Here is a 22,305-nt window from a genome sequence, read left to right as displayed (position 1 = left end):
AAAAGATAAGTTCACATTCCTATTTCACTCCAGCCATTGCTTTACAATCTGTTACATCCTAAAGTTCACAGACAGTTGGATCTGGTTAGAGATGTAACTCCTATCTTATTAAGGTGAAGGGGAGAATTTTTGAATTTTTTGAGTGCCTACAAGTGTAAGGTCCAAGTGTAGAATATGTTAATGTCATTGAACCCCCACAACAAACCTTTGAGTAATTTGCAGTCCCATTTTATAATAAAAAGGCTCAGAGTGGTTCAGTAACATGCTCAAGATTACCCAAAATGGAGCCATGATTTGAATCTGTCTCCAGTTCTAAATGTAGAACTAGACATTGCCTCATTTTCTCAAAAAATTGGACAATTTTTATTCATATGGTAATAGATTTAAAATGTTGAAATGGAATTAAAAGTAGACCTGTCTGTTCCCAAAGAACAGACTATCAATTAAAAAATTAGGAATATTATACAATCAACAACTACTTTTCAGAGTAGTTAAATACGTGTTCCTATAGGAAAATCTGTAAGTTAAGAGGACTTCTCATCCTCTTAGCCTTTTGTAGATAACCAAGGCTCAAAAAATCTGGGAGTGATCCTCATAAAATGAAACCAATACTTTTGAAACTGATCTTGCTGTTTCTTTTTCCAATAAGATTTATTTCCCCAACCTTTCTACTACTACCATGCCAGTCCCTGAAGTTATTTTATACTAGCTGACATTTTTTTATTGAATGCTGATAACGTGCTGGGTATTGTTCTGACTTCTTTTTTGTCATCTATTCTTGATAACTGAATAGTCTGACCTGGATTCTAACTTCACTGATCCCACTCCTTGATCTTTACTTGCCAGAAAAACTTCATGCCTTTTCCTACTGAAGGGCATGTAGTAACTGCATTGCTCACTAGATCAAAGTCAGACTTGTTGGTCCATAGGGTCCTTCACAAATTAACCTTGTTGTAAAAGGTATCTATTCTTTCTCTTTCGTGAGTGACACTCATTCCTCTTCCATGTGTTTACTCATGCCCAGTGCTTTAACTCCTACATTGCATGTCCTCTCACCTCACTAGGCTCCTGAGCCATTACCCAAATTCAAAGTAGCTCCAGCAAGCTTCTCCCCTTTTTCAACACCTGTTATCCTCACTGCATTTTGTATTTTGATCTTTGACAACATTCTATTCAGTTCTTTATTACACACTGTCTTATTTCCCTTTTCTGTGTCTTGCTACTGCAGTAAACCAAATCTGGCAGACTGTCATACGGTTCTTTTCTTCCACAGCGCCTGGCATGGTGCTAAGCACCTCATAGTGCTAAATACATTTTCTGTGTAGAATGTGCTCACCGACTATAAAGTTCAAACTTTTCCTTCTTTAAGAAGGAAAAAGATGCACAAAGGCAATTACTGTAATATTTTGTATTTCTTAAAGTTTGAGACCTAGAATAGCAACAAACTTGGAAAGGAAATTAAACACACAAAAAACCAATGATTAGAGTAGAAAGATCAGAAGGTACCCAAGTGATTAAATTACTGTTCAGTATAAAGGGGGGACAATCTCCCACTTGAGGGGTCTAAAGGTTAGCACATCTCTATAGAGGAACCTTGAACTCATACCTCAAAGTATATGTCCTGGGAATAAAGGTCATGAAAATGCCAGTAAGTCACATTAAGTGCCTATGACATCTCATTGGTTTAAAAATAACAAGGATAATGATAACTTTTTAAAAAGGGGACCCACAGGTATCCAGGGAAAAATATAATGAAATAAAAGTTGGGACATAATCACTGTTGTCCACAGTATATGTCCCATGGCAAGGGGTTCTTTGTTTTCCATCAATGTGCCCTCCTGACATTCAGGTTCTTCTTGTCTTATCCTACACCAGTTCAACTAATTGCTGCTAAGCTTATTGAGCTCATCTGATCTCTGTTCCATATCCACCCTCTGTGCTCTTGACTCTTAAGAGCATTTTCACTTTTGTCTCTTTGCTCAGCTTAAGCTTACTTTATATGTTACATATATTACCTATGTATTTACAGTTAGTTGATTGTTGACAAGAGTACCAAGACAATTCATTATTGAAAGGACAGTCTTTTCAACAAATGGTCATGTGTCAACTGGATATCCACATGCAAATTAATGGATTTGGACTCCTATATATCACACCATATAAAATATTAGCACAAAATGGAGCAAAGACCTAGGAGAAAACATAATTTCAATCTTTATGACCTTGGAATAGGCAATGATTTCTTAGGTGTAACACCAAAAGCAAAAGCAACCAAAGTGAAACTAAATTGTGCTTGTAAAAAAATTTTTTTTAATTGTGCCTCATAGAACATTATCAAGAAAATAAAAAATCTACAATACAGTAGAAAATACTTTCAAATCACATCTGATAAGGGACTTGTTTCTAGAATATAAAAAGAACACATAACAATATATAGATGGGCAAAGGATTTGAATAGACATTCTTCAGAGAAGATATACAGATGGCCAATATGCACAAAAAGATGCTCAGTGTCATTAGTAGTAAGAGAAATGCAAATCAAAACTACAATGAGATATTCACTCCACTAGGATGCATATAATAAAAACTATGGACAAGCATCAGTGAGGGTGTGGAGAAATGTTGAACATGTTGCTGGTGGGAATGTGAAGTTGAGTAGTTTGGAAAAACAGTCTAGCAGTTCTTAAAATGATAAAAATGGAGATAGCATATGACCCAGGATTTCCACTCCTAGGTATATATCCAAAAGTATTGAGAATATATGTTCATACAAAACTTGTGCATGATTGTTCATAGCAGCGTTATTCAGAATAGCAAAAAAGTAGAAATAATCCAAATGTCTATTGAATGATGGTTGAATGCATGAAGTGTGATGCATCCACATTTTGTGGGTAATGTTACTCAGAAAAGAAATGAAATGCTGATAGATGCTACAACACGGATAAACCTTGAAAACATACTACAAGTACAAGAAGCCAGTCACAAAAGACTATGTACAATGTGATTCCATTCATTTGCAATGTCCAAAATTGGCATCTCTATTTAGGCAGAAAGTAGATTCATGGTTACCTAAGTTTAGGAGCATTGGGAGGAAATGGAGAGTGACTGCTAATATATGGGGTTTCTTTTGGGGGTGATGAAAATGTTTTAAAATAGATTGTTGTGATCAGTGTGTATCATAACTGTGTGAAAATACTGAAAAATCATTGAATTGTACCTTTAATTGGATGAACAGTGTTGCATGTAAATTATATCTCAATAAAGCTGTTAAAATAGGCGAGAGCATTTAGGAATATTCTATGTAAAACAAATATTGGATTTAAATGATAGTAGTGGATCTGGAGAGAAGTGAATGGATTCAAGAGATATTTGTGATGTAACTCCTGGGGAGGGGTACAAGAGGATATAGCATGAAAACGTATATATCTCTGCCTTTAATGCCTGGATCATTAGGAGAATACAAGAAGTTTTTGAGAGTTTGAACCAGGAGTTCAAATTAAGTTCATAAAGAGTTTAACATGTCTATAAAACAATGTAATGAACATTTTTCTGCTCCCTGGCACTTGCTCTTTGCTTTGACAAATCTTCCATCTGATGAGTTGGAGCCTATTTCCCTGTATTGGGATATTCCTCTTACAGCTAAGATACAGGTTCTGTACATGACACAGATTTTGTCAACCAGACTTCAAGGCGGAGGCTACTAATGGGAAAAAGAAGGCCATATAAAGTCCGTGCTAATGTGGGCAGTAGCAGTGAGCAGTAGCAGTAGCAGCCAGGTGCAAAGTTCAGAGCCACAGCACCTGTGGTTCTAGCAGTAGGTTCCCAAATGTATGAATGCAAATTGTGGTACAGTGTCAAGGATCTGTTCTGGGTAGAAACAGCAGTGGCATTTTTATGGGTCCAATTCTGCACTGTAGAACCTAGGACCTAACCTGAGGGATCTGGACGTTTAAAGTATTAGAGAATGGGAGATGTTCCTAGATAAGAAAGGGAATGAGATGTTTTATTCAACTCTTTGCAGAGTAGTTGGCACCTGATAGTTTGGGACAAGGTTTGTAGCCTTTTTCAGAATTTGGATGATTGAATTAACTTAATCTTCAACTAGAGGGCTCCTGAGGTTGTTGAGTGTTAATTGCTTATGTAAATACACATGGGTTATAACATTTGGTATATAGTATGGTGAAAAAGATTAGCAAATTGGTGTCATAACAACTAACAGCTCTTTTTATTACAGTGCAGAGTCCACGGGAATTAAAGGGGGAAGAGGAGACGCAGTCCAGTACTGTTTACTCTGCGTGTAAAAAGAAGTGAGACACCATTTTATGAAACACTTTTAACAGCAATCTTAACCTGTAATCCTGTTCTCAACATACACTTTAATTTAATTTATTGCTTCTCTGTTACGTGTGATTTCTTCACGAATTTGGGTCATCATCAACAACCTTCATAAGTATTGGGTTACCACTTATATTTACTTAATGTGAACTCCTCTAGGTTGACAAAAAGGGTGACAAAGTTATTCCTATATTTTCTTTTTCCTTCACTGGAGATTTAGAGGTGGCAGAAATAAACACATTTATGATAAAGATAAAAGAGTAAGAAAAAGAGATGATAGCTTTCACATTGAGAATTTGTGTTACTTTAAAATTTATAGATTTGGAACTATTACCACTCATTGGCCAAGAGCAGACCAAGACAGTTTATTATAGTATTGACTCCGCTGTTACTGTGGCAGGAGAGAGGGAGAGACTATTTATGACCTTTTTATTCTATTTCATTTACTATTTTTATTTCTGAACCACTCTCTTACTTATTGAAGCTTTATAGAAAGTTTTGAAATCATTTAATGCATATCTACAGTATTATTTTTTCCAAGATTTTTTTTGACTATCCTAATCATTTGGATTTTCATGCAAATATTGAGACAAAAATGTTACTTTCTTTAAAAAGCCTACAAGTTGATGGACTTTTGGGTCAAATTAATATTTTAAAAATATTCATCTTGAGGCTGTCTTTAAGTTCTCTCAGCATTCTTTTAAAATTTCAGTTTATTTTCAAATATAACTCTTTAAATAAAACTTAAGAACCTTTATATGGTATATTTATGTTTTCCCACTTTTTGCCTGTGTGCTATTTTTGTTATTTATTTTGCTTCTATATATTATATTATTCTCACACCAAAAACTCAATCACAAATGCAGTGATATAACAAGAAGTAATGGCCAAATCAGAGAGTTGCTTTTTACACCAACTTTATGTCATCATTTAACTTTTTAGAAAAAGGATTGTTGTGCACATAGATAAAAGAATGAGGTACCACCTCTGACAGGTACTTTCTACAGAACTTATTCCATTTTGGGGTAGTTACAAAAGTTTTATGCATACACAGATGTTGAAATAATAATATAATTGATAACCATTCACTTGTCACTTAGATTCAGAATTTGCTTCTAATTTTTGCCGTATTTGCTTCACTTCTCGTCAGTCTGTTACATCTATCATGTATCTATTTTATATTGAACTGTTTCAAAATAACTTGCAGGTATAACAACACTTTACCCACAGATACTACAATATGCATTACCTAAGAATAAGGGATTTCTACATAAGCACAATATCAGTGTTATACCTAAGATAATTAAGAAAACCATCCCATCTGTTATTACATTAAAAAGAGTAAAATAATTAGGAATAAACTTAGCCAAGTAGGCAAAATACTTGTATACAGAAAACTGTAAGACATTGCTGAAAGAAATTTTTAAAAAGACAAGTAAATAGGCATTCCATGTTCATGGATTGGAAGACTTAATACTGTTAAACTCCTTTCAATTTCTCCCAAATGTCATTGAAGCTGCTTTTTTTTTTTTTAACCAGGATCTTCATCTGGTTGTACACTGCACTTGAGTTTTATGTTTTATATTATAGGAAAGACTATAGTAGATTGAACGTATGCAAAATCACCTTTTAAAGTAGAACGATTCATTGGAGAAGACTAAAAAGTTCAAGAAAAAACAATGTCTCAGTTAGAAAAAAGAGTGGGCTGGAATGGAGGTTTAGAAAATGGAAGCTAGTTTGGCAGTTAGTCTCCTGCATGATCAAGGAGACGGAGACCTAGAGAGTATGGGTGTTAGAGCAGGTGTGTTCTTGTAGAGGATGTAGTTTATTTTGCTAACATGGATTGATAACAGTAACTATGAAATAAATCCAACTAAGTCTCCTAGTCAACTCAGCAACCTTGTGCTTCTAATTTTGCTTCACTAGTGTATTTGCATGTGAATCAGCATATTTGAGAAAATTTGCTGATCAGTAAATAAAAACTAGTTTTATTTCATGTTGTTAATGTTAGCATGTATATTAATTTGGAAAAAATGAGGAAAAACATACGTGTGTGTGTGTATATATATGTGTGTGTGTGTGTGTGTGTATATATATATATATATATATCTTTGACTCTGGTTCCTGATACAGAGTTTGTAAATTCCTTGGAATATCCTAGGTGGTAGCAGTGTCTTTTGTTCTAATGAGGTAATGGTCACCAAAAAGATAAAACCATGATTAGGGGTTTGGATTTTTATGTTTCACCTTCAATTCTCTAGAGAGGGGTGAGGGGCTGGAAATGGAGTTAATGATCGATCATGCCTAATGAACCCTTATAAAATCCCAAAAGCATGGGGTTTGGAGAGCTTCTAAGTTGGTGAATGCACGTAGGTGCTGGGAAAGTGGTTCCTGAAGAGGGCATGGAAGCTCCTCACACTTTCCCATATACTTTGCCCTATCCATCTCTTCCATCTGAATATTTATGTGTATTCTTTGTTATATTCTTCTATAACAAACTGGTAAACAGTAAGTAAACTGTTTTCCTGAGTTCTGTGAGCTGCTCTATCAAATTAAACCCAAAAAGGGGGGTCATGGTGACCTTTGATTTATAGCCAATCCATCAGAAGCACAGGTGACAACCTTTACTTGTGATTAGTATCTGCAGTGGTGTGGAGTTGAGGCAGCCTTGTAGGACTGAGTCCTTAATGGGAGCCTGACACTAGCTCCATGTAGATAATGGCAGAATTGAGTTCATTACAGGATGTCTAGCTGATTTTGCATAGAATCGCTGATGGGGGAAAACCCCCACAAACCTGGTGTCAGAAGTGTTGTGAGTATGGTTGTAGTGTGAGAGTAAAAGAGATATATGGGAAAAAAACTGAAGTTTCTTTAAAAGCATATTTGAGAAAATTTGCTGAATAATGAATAAGAACTGTATATCTATAGCTTTATTTCACATTGTAAATAAGTTAGCATTTGTGTTATTTTTAAGTGATATTTTAAAAAGCTTTTAAAAATGTTCATGGTTCATCACTAATCAGGGAAATGGAAATCAAAATTACAATTGCATATTACTCAATATCCTTTAGGATGGCTCCTTTGAAAAACACACCCAGAAAACAAGTGTTGGCAGGGATGTGCAGAAGTTGGTACCCTTGAATGCTGTTGGTGGGAATGTAAAATGGTGCAGCCACTATGACAGTATGGATGTTCCTCAAAAAATGTAAAATAAAATTACCATATGATTCAGCAATTCCATTTCTGTGTATATATCTGAAAGAATTGAAAGCCAGGGCCTCAATAGCTAAAATGTGGAAGCAACCCAGGTTGATAACTGAGCAACCCAAGTTCATCATCCAACACCGATGGATGAATGGATATACAAAACGTGGTATTTTATTAGTCAGGCTTCTCCAGAGAAACAGAACTAGTAGAATGTACACATACATATATCCTGAAGGCAGGAAAAGACCTAAGTCAGACTCAACAATCAAGCAGGAGGACTTCCTTCCTACTTGAGGGAAGGTCAGCCCCTTTGTTTTATTCAGACCCTCAATGGATTAGACATTAATCATACACATGTATTCATGCATAAAGTAGAATATCATTTGGCCTTGAAAAGGAAGGAAATTCTGACACATGCCACACATAGATAAATCTTGAGGACATCATGCTAAACAGAATAAGCCAGTCACAAAATGACAAGTACTACATGATTACACTTGTATGTATGAGTAAGTAGTATAGTCAGAATCACAGAGACAGTGTCGAATGGTGGCTACCAGACGCTGGTGGAGAGGGGCGAAGTCATTAGTTCAATGGGCGTTGAGCTTAAGTTTTGCAAGATGAAAGCGTTCTGGAGATGGGTGGTGGTGAGATTTGCAGAACAGTGTGAATGTACTTAACACTACTGAATTGTACACTTAGAAGTCATTAAGATAGTAAGTTTTACACTATGTGTTTTTTTACCACAATTTTTAAAATCCAGGGCCAGGAGACATTGCAGGCCTAGGGTGGTCCTGGGAATCACTGCCTTTCTCTGCACTGATTAGAGTGGAAGAGACCTTAAACAAGAGTTAATATCTTCTACAGATGGATTAGATGAAACCTGAGGGTGAAGCAACCAATGTTAGTCACAAAACTGTAGTTAGAACCCATGTTTTCTGAGTGCTAGCTGGGCTTTGTTCCATAGCCTCTGCTGCCTTCTGAAGCCTGAGATGACGTGCACGTCCTCTTTGTGCTGCAAAGTCCACGACATGCAGAGGTTTCCTAAAATGAAATAGGTTTCCTTGCCTAAGACCGGGTGAGAAGTATAAATGCAAAAGTCAGCTATATTAAAGAGAAATTGAAGAGTGACCAAAAAATAGGTAAGGCAGGAAATTTTATGTGATGTGTATTTTAACCCAATTTTTTTAAACTAAAAAAATATGTACAGTTAATGATTTCAGACTAGTGTATTGAAGTGGTATGGATTTTAATAATCTCTAGCAGAGTGTGGGTTATACTTTATTTGATTTGACTTGTTTTTTTAATTGTTGACATTATTGCAGATGTTCCCCATTTCCCCCCCTTTCCCCCCCTTCATCCAGCCCATCCCCCTGGGCTTTTAGTTTTTGCCCACTGAGTATGATGTTAGTATTGGCTTGTCATATATGGCCTTTTCTGAGTTGAGGTATGATCCCTATACTACCACTTTGCTGAGAAATTTTATCATAAATGGGTGCTGGATTTTATGCAATGTTTTTCCTGCATTTTGATATAATTATGTTATTTTTATCTCTCATTTTGTTTATGTGATATATCACATTTATTGATTTGTGAATATTGTACCAACCTGCATCCCTGGAATAAATCCCACTTGATCATGATGTATGATATTTTAATGTATTGCTGGATTTGGTTTGCTAATATTTTAATGAAGATTTTAGCATCTATGTTCATTAGGGATATTGGCCTATAATTTTCTTTCTTTGTCTGGTTTTGGAATTAGGATAATGGCTGGCTGGCCTTGTAAAAAGTGCTTGAAAGTCTTCCCTCTTCTTGAATTTTTTTGGAATAGTTTGAGGAGGATAGGGGTTAGCTCTTTGAATGTTTGGTAAAATTCACCTGTGAAGCCATCCAGTCCAGGGCTTATGTTTGCTGGGAGTTTTTTTGTTTTTTGTTTCGATTTCATTGGTGGTTATAGATCTGTTCAGGTTTTCCTGGTTGAGTTTTGGAAGATTGTATGTTTAGGAATTTGTCCATTTTGCCCAGGTTGTCCAATTTGTTGGCATATAGTTGCTCATAGTATTTTCTTATAATTTTTTGTATTTCTACTATGTCAGTTGTTACTTCTCTTTCATTTCTTATTTTGTTTATTCAGGTCCTCTCTCTATGTTTTAATGAGTCTGGCTAAAGGCCCATCAATCTTGTTTATCTTTTCAAAGAATCAGCTCTTGGTTTCATTGATCTTTTGTATTGTTTTTTCAGTCTCTGTGTCATTTGCCTCTGCTCTGATCTTTATTATTTCCTTCCTTCTGCTTACTCTGGGCTTTCCTTGTTGTTCTTTTCCTCCTTCTTTTAGGTGTAAGGTGAGATTGTTTATTTGAGATTTTTCTTGCTTCTTGAGGTAGGCCTGTAATACTATAAACTTCCCTCTTGGGACTGTTTTCTTCATGTCTCCTATCTTTCGGGTTGTTGTGTTTCATTTTCATTTCTTTCCAGGAAATTTTTTATTTTGTCCTTGATCTTATTGGTAATCTATTCATTTTCAAATAACATGCTATTTAGTCTCCATGTGTTTGAATGTATTTGAGTGTTTTTATTGTAGTTGATTTCTAGTTTCATGTCATGATGATCTGAGAAGATGCTTGAAATGATTTCAATCTCCTTGAATTTGTTAAGACTTCAGTTGTGTCCTAAAATGTGGTCTTTCTTTGAGAATGTTGCATGTGCACTTGAGAAGAATGTATATTCTGCTGCTTTGAGATGAAATGTCTTGTAAATATCAATTAAATATATCAGGTTCAATGTGTTGTTTCAGGTCACTGTTTCCTTGTTGAATTTTTGTCTGCAAGATCTATCCAGTGATGTCAGTGGGGTGTTAAAACCCCCTACTATGACTGTATTGCTGTTGATCTCTCCCTTAAAGTCCACCAAGAGGTTTTTTTTATATATTTATGTGCTCCTATATTGGGTGCATATATGTTTACCAGGGCTATATCCTCTTACTGGATTGATCCCTTTAGCATTATGTAGTGTCCTTCTTTGTCTCTTGTTAAGGCCTTTGTTTTTAAGTCTATTTTGTTAGATATAACTTTGCTACCCTACCTTTTTTTTTTTTTTTTAATTTCCATTTGCATGGAGTGTTTTTTCCATCCCTTTACTTTCAGCCTGTTTGAATCTTTTATTCTGAGGTGGATCTTGTAGACAGCATACATGTGGGTCATATTTTCTTATCCATTCAGCTATCATACATCTTCTTATTGTATCTTTTAATCCATTTACATTTAAAGTTATTATTGATAGGTACTTATCTATTGCCATTTTATTTCTTTATGCCTATGTTTGTCATTCTCTCTATTTCAACTTTTTTTTTAAAAAAATATCTTTATTGATTTCAGAGAGAGAGAGATAGAAACATCAATGATGAGAGAGTCATTGATCAAGCCCGCAGCCTGGGCATGTGCCCTGACCAGGAATCGAACCCCGATCGCCCGTATCCTAGGTCGATGCTCAACCGCTGAGCTACGCCGCCCCAGGCATCTGTTTCAACTTCTTATTACAGCAGTCCCTTTACATTTCCTGCAATGCTGGTTTAGTGGTAGTGAACTCCTTTAGCCTTTTTTTGTCTGGGAAGCTCTTTATTTCACCTTCAATTTTAAATTATGGCCTTTCTGGATAGAGTAGTGTTGGTTTCAGGTCCTTCCTTTTCATTACTTTTAATACTTCATGCTAATGCCAATCCCTTCTGGCCTGAAGTGTTTCTGTTGAGAAATCAGTTGACAGCCTTATGGGAACTCCCTTCTTGGTAACTGTATCTCTCTTGCTGCCGTTAAGATTCTCTCTTTGTCTTTAACCTTTGTAATTTTACCTCAATAGAAATAGTAAGAGAAAATAATACTGCAATACAATAAACTAGAAATTTGTAAGAAAATTGGGGGAAAATACCTGGAAATTAAAGCAAATTAACAGACAGCTCTTAAAGTGACTTTTGAGTCAAAGTAGATATCCAAACCTAATTATCAGATTTTCTTGAAAATATTAATAATGAAAACATTACATGTCAAATATGATTGAATTTCACTAAGCAATGCTCAAAGAAAATTTAATAACCTATATTTATATCAAATAAGAAATGAATGTTTAAACATTCTATAGAATAATTTAAAGAACACAGAAAAGAAAAATACAGTCACTTAAATCATAAAGATAAGTAAAACCATCTGCTGATAATTTAGACAATAAAACAAAAACAAAGTGAGAACTCACAAGTACACAATTAAAAGAAAAAGCCACAGATGCAGAAAAAAATTGAAAATATGATAAACTATTTTGCATAAATCTATAAAATAAGATTTGAAATTATTTGAAATGAATGATCTTACACAATAGAATTTAAGCTCCATTAGCAGGAGTTTTCAACCTTTCTCTCTCTTTTTTTTTGTATCCCTACCACCTAGAACATTATTGAAGGAGTGAATGGCGAATGTCCTTCATCTAGCAGTTGCTTTCCCTGCTTTATTATTTCATTTTTTGTTGTATACACAAAAATATTTATGTAAACTCCCACTTGCCCTATTGTTACTGCAAAAATTTGTTCATAATACCCTTACTATCTTTTTAACATCTGTAAATAGCTCCATTTTTTATTTGTTAGTGCACATTTGTACTTTATTTTTTCTTTGTCTTCCCCCAAATTACTAATTTTACTAATTATTTCAAATAGCCAACTTTCTTCATCCTCTCTATTGTATGTTTGCTTGCTACCTATTTTATTAATGTCTTCTTTTATATTTCTTTTATCTTTAAGCTTAATTTGCTTTTACTTCTTTAATTTTGTAGGACTATATGCTTAACTCCTTATTATCCATTCTTCTTTTCTAAGATACGGAAGTTGAAGCTGTCATATTCCTCACTAAAACAGCTTTAAATGCATTTCACAAGTTTTGATGTTTTTCACATATCCCACAAATTTTGCTCTGATCAAGAATTTCATCAGAACTTTCTTAGGTCTCTTTTTCTGAATTCCCAATTGGTGAAGCACTTAGTGCAGTTTCACGTCTTTCATGAATTAAAAAAGTTTGTTATTTTTTTCCCTAGAAGTTTTTAAATCATTGCCTCTTTAATCTATCCCTCCCCTCTTCTTACATCTCCTGCTTTTTGCATGTTAGGTCTATACTCTGTGTTTTGAGATTTTACTTTCACTTGAGCCTGCAGGCCAGTAATTCAGAGCTCAAAAATGACCATCCTTTCTTCCAATTCATCTGTTAAACTATTTAATTGGAAAATTATAGATTCTTTTTTAGTTCCCCCCAAATTTCCTGTAATTGAATCTTCTAATGTTGTCTCTGAAACCTCTGTTTTGTGTTTGTGTATGGGGATTTCTGCTTTCTCTTTCTTGACTACTTACCTCTCCAAAATATCTCATTAGTTTTCTTTATTCACTGAGCTGGTACATTTTTTGTCCAACTTGTGGGAAATCAAGTTGACTCTAACCCAATAAACTGACTTGTACCTGCAAGGAAACTTGCAGTCTACTGATGAGGCATTCAGGGAGACTTTTGTCCCTATATATTCTCCTAGTCTAAAGGACAGAAGGAGGAACTCTACCCATCTAGTTCCTTTGTGTGCTCTCAGAGGTCAAGGAAACTTGGCAAATTCATATGGGCTCCTGGTAACTACCCCTGGAGCCCACAGATTTCTGCTTACCCATTCATTCCAAGATCCACTGATACTCCAGTCTCATATACAATACTGTAAATTCTTACTTTGGGGGAAAAAGGCTCATATCATTTTTCTCTGTCTAGGGCCAATTAGAACCCAAGGTCTCACTAACATTTGGCTAGCCTAGGTGCTCAGATCCCTGCAGTTTAGCTCAGGAAAGATAGATACCTTAAAAAGTTGGTAGGAAGAAGAAGAAAGGTGCATTTATGTTGCATTTTCTCAGAGTAGCCTGGACTTCTCTTGGTTTTTCTTTTATTTGAGGTGATTCCCTCCTTACAAGGAGACACACAATTCTGATTTTATATTTTCCTTTTTGAAAGGGGACTGATTTTATCTGGATCCCCATAGAAAATGCAGATCCATTAAATACAGCTCTACATAATAGCAGTTTTAAAGATGTTTTCTTAAGTTTCCTAACACGACTAAATAACTGAAGTTATCAAAAAGTTATAGAACCGAAAATAAGACTTTTCTAATGAATGAGTTTGTTTTTCTAGCAATGGATGCTGACCTTTTCTTTTTACATTGTAGTTTTTAAAATGTGGACATTTGGAAAAATTCTGAAAGAACATTAAAAACTGTTGTGTACAAAGTTCTTTAGTTGTAGAAATATAAATATTCTCAAGTTAGCAGAATTGGAATGTCTTTGGGTACATTAACATCTAATCTTGTGTCAATTTGGCTTAAAGAATAAGGGAAAAGTATTATTCAGTATAAAGTCCCAGCCCTAACCAGGCGGCGTGGTTGGTTGGAGCATCATCCCATACACTAAAAGGTTGCAGGTTTGATTCCTGGTCAGGGCACATACCTAGGCTGTGGGTTCAATCTCCAGTCGTGATGCATATGGGAGGCAACCGATTGATGTTTCTCTCTCACATCAGTGTTTGTCTCTCTCTTTCCCTTCTTCTTTCTCTAAAATCAATAAAGGCATATCCTCAGGTGAGGATTAAAAAAAAGAAGTTGTTCCCATGTAGGGGAACAAGAAGAGTTAAGTCAGCAGCACAATAGTGGCATTAAAGACCCAGATTTCTTCTATGATCCTGCTCTTACCCTCAGACTGGCAGCCTGGGCTTCACAGCAGTTGGTGGGCAGCCAGCACAGTTCTAAGTTATATGTAGGTATGTGACAGAACAAGACGAATGTTTTTCTTGTGTTTCTCTTTAAAGATATGAACTCTTTTTCATGAGCTCCCTTTTTACATTGATGTATTTAATGGGTCTGTCTTTTCTTTGTGGACTCAAAATCAGTCACCTCTTTCGAAAAGGCACAATAACAATATCTGATTGTTAAAAACCTCTCATTTGTTTACTCTTAGCTATGAGTAGCCATGTGGGTGGAGTCACCAGGACAGCATTGCAATGAATGGGGCTGAAGCATACAGTTGGTCAGCATCACACAAAGATGGATATTGAAACAAAATCAGTTTCTAGATTTTGAGCAGGAAATAATGGTAAGATGGTGGCACAAAATTGGATGTACAGACATGTCTTATGTCAGAGTCTGCACTCCTAATCCCCATCATTTTACTATTCACATTCAATAAATGAAATTTCAAATAAATCATTAAAAACACATGATACAATATACAGATGATGTGTTGTAGAATTGTATACTTGAAACTTGTATAATTTTATTAACCAGTCTTACCCCAGTAAATTCAATTTAAAAAAAGAAACACTAAAAAATGTTTCAAAACTCTGCTTTATTAATTTTTAAAGGTCGCATGAATTTCAGTAATATTTCCTGCATGGGCAGGATTACTTTATCATTTCTCCCAACATCTTTGAGGTGGTCAGATCTGACCAGGTATTATTTGAGTGTCCTTGTGTGTCAGTGTGTATTCTGTATATCTGTTTATGTAAATTAGAAAAATTCATGTGTATGAAATAGGTAGCTGATCGTACTCACTGGCACATATCCATCTTAATACTAATAAAATATTCCTATATAATCGTTATAAAGGTAAGGAAAGACACAACTAAATTGCACTCTAATTGAAAATAGTATTGAATACACAGAAATTTCTTTAAAATACACTTAAACCCTAATATTAAAGAGCATTCCATTTGAAAGCAGTTACACAACAAATTGAGGACGTATTCACAAATGAAAGTGAAGTTCTTACCAAAGTGCATTTTTTTTCTAACAGTGACAAAAATTAAGCTCCAGTAAATGCATGCGCACTTCTCTTTTTAATGTAATATTAAGAAAGAAATCAGCCTTGTCAGACACTAACATTATTTTTCGTATAAGAAATTACCAGAGTTGTACAATTTTTAAAGCATATGATTATTTTGCAGTTAAGTTGTACAGGTGGTTAGCACTTAGCCTTCCAAATCAATTTTCACTATAACTATAAAAACCAAAGGCTTGTATATCTACTTCTACCAGACAATGGCTCTTTTTTTTCTGAAATGTAATAATTATTTGTATGAAACTATTTTCCATATTCTGAGGACGTTAGAAGCCATTTTTACCCAAATCTGTTTTTAGGTACATCTGCATATCTAGAAAAACTTTGTCTCCATGCTTGAGTGCTCCAAATCCTTATGAAAGACACTTTTTCCTCAAAGAGAGGAGTATAGGAGAGATTTCCTAAAACCTCTAATTTTTCATAGTACTATTAAGCCAGAAGTTTATTTTTAAATTTCTTGAATATTGGTGAGGTTGTCAATATAAGAAGCAAGCATTCAAAGAGTGGGTGTGTGTTTTATGCTGTGGGTTAGTCCCTTGGATAACTTAAATTCTTTTCAAATGCACCCTCACATGTTCCTAAGTGCCCACTCCTGAGTGGATGGGACAAGGAATTTGGTGTCTCAATTTGTTTATTAAATTTGGTATAGGTATGTCACAGGAAAATGCTTTACATTCCAGTTGAGAAAAAGAAGTGAGTAAAAAGTAGCAAAATACTGACAGGGAACTCTGGGGCTCAGGTACGGTAGCTTTTCCTCCCTGAATAAACTTGTGGTTTGGTGTATTACTCAGTGAATATAAACATGCTGTTTGTTGAACAGAATTTCAGTTGTATTACTGTCAAACCATTTCCTCTACAGGAAACATTCTTAATTTATGGAATAATAACTTCCTTTTGTTCCTCTAATAAGATGCAAAGGCAGATGAATGCCACTTAGTTTTCTACCTGTCTTCAGAGAAATTTAATTGTGTGATCGTTATGGTGAACATGCAAAGGGCAATGACTGCTTGCACCATGTCTGGGTCAGGGGGAGGCCTTCCTGCTGCCTTTTTTGGAGGAAGCACTAGCTCTCTCTTTGTTCAGGGTTGCCCACTGCTTGATCCAGGATGGGCTACATGTTTTAAAATGGCCTGCATATAGGCTGGTCAGTGGCTCTCTCATGAGATGGTCGTCAGTGAAGTTCTCTGCCCAACAGAGGCAGAGGAATTCTCTAAAGCAGTTAATTTTTTCCTTTCTCTTCAGAACTTTCACAACAGAATATGGAGACGAGTGGCCAGTCATAAATGGAAGGAGGTTGACTCCTAGAAAGAAGCAGTGGCTATGGGTGTCCTGAGTGAAAGAAGAGAGTAACTGATTTCTAGCACTGCCTTGAATTCTTTTGTTTCTACGTTTTCAGGTAATATTAATATACACACATATAACCTGAGTGAGGTTCAATTACTTTGTTTAATATAATTCCCAAACTAATGCTTTTATTAAGTTGTCACCGTGATTGACATGGAAACCAGGACCGTGACAGAAGGTTTGTATTATGTGATGTCTGATGCAAAAGAATTTGCATACTCAGAAGACTTCCATTTGGGAGACTAGAGAACAGCTAATTTGGAAGACCACGTAATGATTAAAATAATTTTTTAAGTTTTTTATTAAAGAAGTCTTGGAACTCCTGGACACGAAGGAAAAAATAACAGTCCCAGTAGGTAAAAATGAGTAAGTCTGATGAAATCACACTTGGTGGGACAATGAGGAAACGGGAACTCATGGGAGGGTAACTCAGTGCCATCTGGTAAAGGTGAAGATGTGCCTATTCTTCAGCAGGTGTTTGCTTGGGAAACTCTTTCAGATGTTACAAGAAGACATGCCCCAAGATGTCTGTTGTGGGACTTTGTAATGAAAAATATTTCATGTAATGAATGATTGCAATGAATAAAAATGAATGAAAAATGGGAGTATCTTAAAATGTAGTTTGTTCTACATTTCTGTAAGCCTCACTACAAATCTCAGGGACAGTTATCATCCCATTTAACAGATGAGGAAAATGAATCACAGAGAGATTACACATTTTGCCTAAGGAGAGTAAGGGGTGGAGCCCTTACTCACCTTTACTTACGTTATTTTTTGTAACTGTCTTTTTGAAGATGACATAGAAATGTGCAGTGAGATAGAGCTGATGCTTCACAATCTTAGCACCCAGGGACTTATTCCTCACCAGGCCTTTGCAAGTGCTTGGTAACTCAGTTGTTGAAGTGGGAGCTCCTTACAGGATATGCAGGTGCTGGGGGCAAGGCAACCAGAAACCACAGAATGTCCAGGAGCTGGCTATCAAGACAATTCAAGATTGGTGTCCTTGTAACAACACCAAGTCCAACACTAGACACATGAAGCTGAAGTGACCCCAGTTTGAATCAGGTTATTTTCTATACATGTTAGATTGGGGCCAAGTCAACATAACATGGACTAGTATATAAGGTTTTAAGGAAAGAGCAATTAATGGTGGGACTGGGGCATTTGGAGCTGGAAGTAAGGCTGATTCTCCTCAGAACAGTGTCAGACTGAGGGGTACTTGCGGCTCCAGAAGTGGGAACGGCAGAGTGGGACCCCTCCTCAGGACGAGTTGTCTAGTATCTGACTCCCTAGCAGTGAGTCCCGCGTGGAAAAAGATGATGCACGTTTCCCTTTAAAAGTGTATCCCCTTCCCGTGAAAAGAACCCTCATCATATCTAATCTAAACAGGTTTGCAAATTTTAGTCACATTCTTTTTATTACGTTGCTAAGAGAATAATAGGCTCCTTACTCCCGAGTGGACTTCCATGCCTCCTTTGAGGATACTGCCTTTCCTGCTTGAGGGCTGTTAATAAATCACTCTCCAGCTGAGTAGGGTTCAGTGCTAGGGCACTTAGCTTATCTGACCTTCACATTAATTATTTTTATTACACGAGCAGGAACTTCATTGTTCGTTTTCCCCTTCCCTGCAGAGCCACATGGCCCCCAGCAGACCCAGATCTCTCACAATGCCAACGGGGGAGCCCCTTAAACACCTGCGTCGCTTAGAGGCTCCCTCAAGTGTGCTGATCCAGACCCAAAGCTCCGTCAGATCAATAGATTTAAGGGACTCGTTTGTGTACGAATGTTTTGAGATGCCATTAAAATTCTTACAAAAACTGAAAGTGAAATGAGGAAGACCGATTGAGCAATCGGCTGGAAGTGCAAGTGCCAGGAAGACCTATTGTACGTAGGGGCAGAGATGCAGCAGTGCAGGGAGAAGAAAATTCAGGAGAATTCTCCTGAGGGCAAGAGCCAAGCTGGCTGCAGTAGTCAATGTAGGACATCAACAAACACAGATAACAGGAAATGATCTGTTCCCTGTGGTCACTTATTCTAAAGACCCAAACCTTCAAAGTGTAAGGAGTGAAATGAATGACTTCGCAGAAGGGAAGCAGTCACTCCTTTCTTCTTGTCCTAAGCGAAGAGAAGAAATGAAACTGAAGGAGCCTGTCTCCATCCTTCCCCAGAAGGAAAGCCCCTCTGTCCGATCCTCCAGAGGTGGGATTCTGTTGGCCCTGACCTTGCTGCTGGCCTTGGTGTCCTGCTGCCTCACGGTGGTGTCCTTCTGCAGAGTGGCTGCCCTGCAAGCGGAGCTGAGGAGCCTCCGGGTGGAACTGCAGGAGCACCAAGCCGAGCAGCTGGCAGGCTCTCCCCGGGCCGGAGCAGCAGCCCCCAGGGCAGCTGTGCGTGAGGCTGCAGCAGCCACCTCTGCACTGAAAGTAAGTCTGTAGCAGCTGAAGCCCTAGGCACAGTTCTCCCCACAGTGCTGCCTCTCCTACCTCGGATGTCTTTGCCATAACTTGGGGTTTTTCTCCTCTTAGGGGATCTTTGCACCACCAGCTTCAGGAAAAAGCAACTTCAGTCAAAGCATCAGGAATAAGCGTGCCATTCAGGGTCCAGAAGAAACAGGTACGTTTGGGGCACAGAAAGAAGCCTTTAGGAATCAGAGATCCCAGCCTTCACAGGTTTGGGGAGTGAGAGGTGAACATAATCTAGAAACTGCAGAATTTACCGTCTAGCCAGATGGGGCTTTACAGCAAGCCTGAGCACTGGCAGGTTTAATGGGCTGCACAGCACGTTGTCCTCCAATGAGCAGACTTTGTGCATGGAAGTGTTGAGGAGGAAAAGGGGGCACATGTTTCTCGTCACACAGATCATTCACTCCTATATTAGAGGCATTGTCCACCGCTCCAGAGAAAAGCACTACATGTTAGTATAGAATTGGATTTTTTCAACCTGGGTCATGGACGTTCAGCTCAAGACGAACATTTCCTGAGGGTGAAATCAAATGAAGCAGGTGTGTGTTTGTGCTTTGTTTTGTTTCTTGCTTTAAACAAAGTTTATTTTGTACACACATCCTGATTTTAAAGCTTTTCTTTAATGTATACTTTTCCAGGAGATCCACATATTCTTGGTTTCTGCCTTTCTTCATGTTCCACTTGTTCCACAGAATTTTAAAGACTCCTGAAGCCTCAGATTTGGTGGGGCCTCCTAAAATGCTCAACCTTAGTTCCTTCATTTTAAAGATAAAGAAGAACCTTTGCATTGCATTTACTAATATCACAATCTAATAAATCCTTGGCATTACTCTCCTTTATATGGAAGGACATTTTTTGAGCACCTAGAGTGTGCCAGGTAGGAATGTACTAGGATAAGTATTGTCACACCTACTGTTTCCTTTAATCTTCACAGTGACTGTGAGGTAAACAGAACTTGTGTAATTATTTATATATCTTTGTACTTCTGAAGAGAAATGTTTGAGAGACATAGAGACTAGGTGTTCTTCTGTCACACACACATACAAACATTAGGTGCTCTGACTGTAAACTTGTTTTTCTCTAAAGGTAGTCATAAATTTTTTTTTATTTTGTAAAACCATATTTTTATCTGGTTATCATAGCTTTGAAACAATTGGGTTTAAATATTTTTAAACTAGGAAACACTCATACTAAACTTTAACATATCAATTATTTTCACATTTTGCATTTTATCATTTATATTTTCTATGTAATTGAAAAAATATAGCATTTATATTATGGCATATTTTTGTGTTCACTTATTATATATTAAGCATTTTCCTTATTGCTGAGTAATCTCACACATCTATGTTAGCTTCTTCATTATAGTTATTTAACATAATTATTTCCTTTTTTTTTTTTCTGTGATGGTATATGCCAAAATTTTTGTGCAGGTCTCTTTGTTTATGAGGAATTATATGCTCAATATAAATTCTGTAGATGAAATGTCTGAGCTAGAGAGGATCAACATCTTTATCACCCTTGCTACCTTTTGCTGTATTGCTTTCAAAATGAGTTATAAGTGCAATTAAAATGTAGTGTACAAGTTCTCCATAGTTTTACAGCATTTTGTTTTAAAATTTATTTTGGCTAGTTTAGTATCTGTAAGACGGTATCTCAAATTTAATGTGTTGCTTGCTTACAAATAAGAATTCTTTCCCCATATTTTGATAACTTCTGATTTTATGAATTCTGCTAATTATTCTTTATAACTTCTCTCATTTGTCTCTCCTATTTTTTTATAATTTGAATAAACTCTATGTTAGACATATTGTGTATCAAAATTTTGATATTAATATTTTCACAATATTTTGCTGCTTTTTAAAGCTTGTACAGAGATTTAACATCTATTTTAATGTGATAAACTTTTCCTTTTGATTATCTCTCATACATCAAAGCTAAAAATGTATTTGTTCACAGCCTCTTAAATAGTATAGTCTGTTCTCTGCTGTTTTGACCTTTTTATAATTTAGTGTTTTAGTTTGTTATTTAACTCATTAATCCTTCTGTCGTTTACTCTGATAACTATGTCATACTACCTTTACCTTCCCCTTCTATTTTTTCCTTCCAAACTGCTGCTAAATATCTCAACCACATTTATTAGGGGTTACTTTTTAACTTGTTTGCAATAGAAAGCTTAGTGTATTATACTAAGTTCCTTATGTGTAGTTGAATGTATTTGGAGACTTTTTTATTGTTTTATTAATCTGTTTATCTGTAGTAAATAAAATATTTTAATTAATTTTGTAATGTAATGAGCTTCAGTATTGATCAGGGATGCTTCAGTCATCTTCAACCTTCTGTGCTAGTATCTCCCTGCCTCTACATATTAGTTTTAAAAATAAACCTTTACCATTGTAAAGAGGATATAGGCTCAGCAGATTTAAGAAGAGAAAAGAGTGTAGTAATAAATTAATAACTCCTTGAGTTTTACTTTCCCAAAGTGGCCTCTATTAATATTTTAAAACTCCTCCTATGTGCATGTTTTTTCATATTTGTGTTTTTATGGCACCAAAAATTGTATACTGATGAAGAAAATTCCCCAAATAATTTGCAATTTTTACAAAGCTTAGAGAATAACAGAAAATTCTAAGTGAATCAAAATTATCCAGTTTTCACAGACCAGATATAATCACTCTTGTCATCATGTTTTACCTCCAGTTTTTATAGACCTTTAATATAGTATACAGAGTTGGGCAAAAGTAGTTTAGAGTTGTTTGTTTGGAAAATAATACAGTAAATAATAATACAAGAATAAACTCTGTTTTGTGTACTGACAACTGTAAACCTACTTTCACTCATCCCTGTATATAGAATATATGTATAGTACATATGCATATAGATATATAGTATATATCATGTATATATATTGTACATAGTACATATCTCTATATCTCTCTCTGTATACTCATAACATTCATAGATCCGAGATGGAAGGTTTGGAGATGAGAGTTTAGTGACAGGTAATATATGCTGTTCATTATCAATGAAATCACCTGGACTGTTGTTATTGTCACTATCCTTTTG

At 36.0% G+C, this 22,305-nt stretch overlaps 1 protein-coding gene across 1 annotated transcript in view; it reads left to right on the top strand.

Annotated features, from left to right (window-relative positions):
* TNFSF13B (TNF superfamily member 13b) overlaps positions 1 to 22,305 on the top strand; it is a 68,006-nt gene that overhangs the window by 18,331 nt on the left and 27,370 nt on the right. Inside the window, exons 2-4 of the mRNA XM_081128002.1 lie at positions 16,679 to 16,832; positions 18,412 to 19,200; positions 19,303 to 19,390. Of these exons, the coding sequence (XP_080984128.1) occupies positions 18,850 to 19,200; positions 19,303 to 19,390 (439 nt within the window). The 5' untranslated portion in view covers positions 16,679 to 16,832; positions 18,412 to 18,849. The remainder of the gene's footprint in view (positions 1 to 16,678; positions 16,833 to 18,411; positions 19,201 to 19,302; positions 19,391 to 22,305) is intronic.

Source organism: Miniopterus schreibersii, assembly GCF_964146895.1.
Source record: "Miniopterus schreibersii genome assembly, chromosome: 2".
NCBI lineage: Eukaryota > Metazoa > Chordata > Mammalia > Chiroptera > Miniopteridae > Miniopterus > Miniopterus schreibersii.
This window is presented reverse-complemented; position numbering and strand designations above follow the sequence as displayed.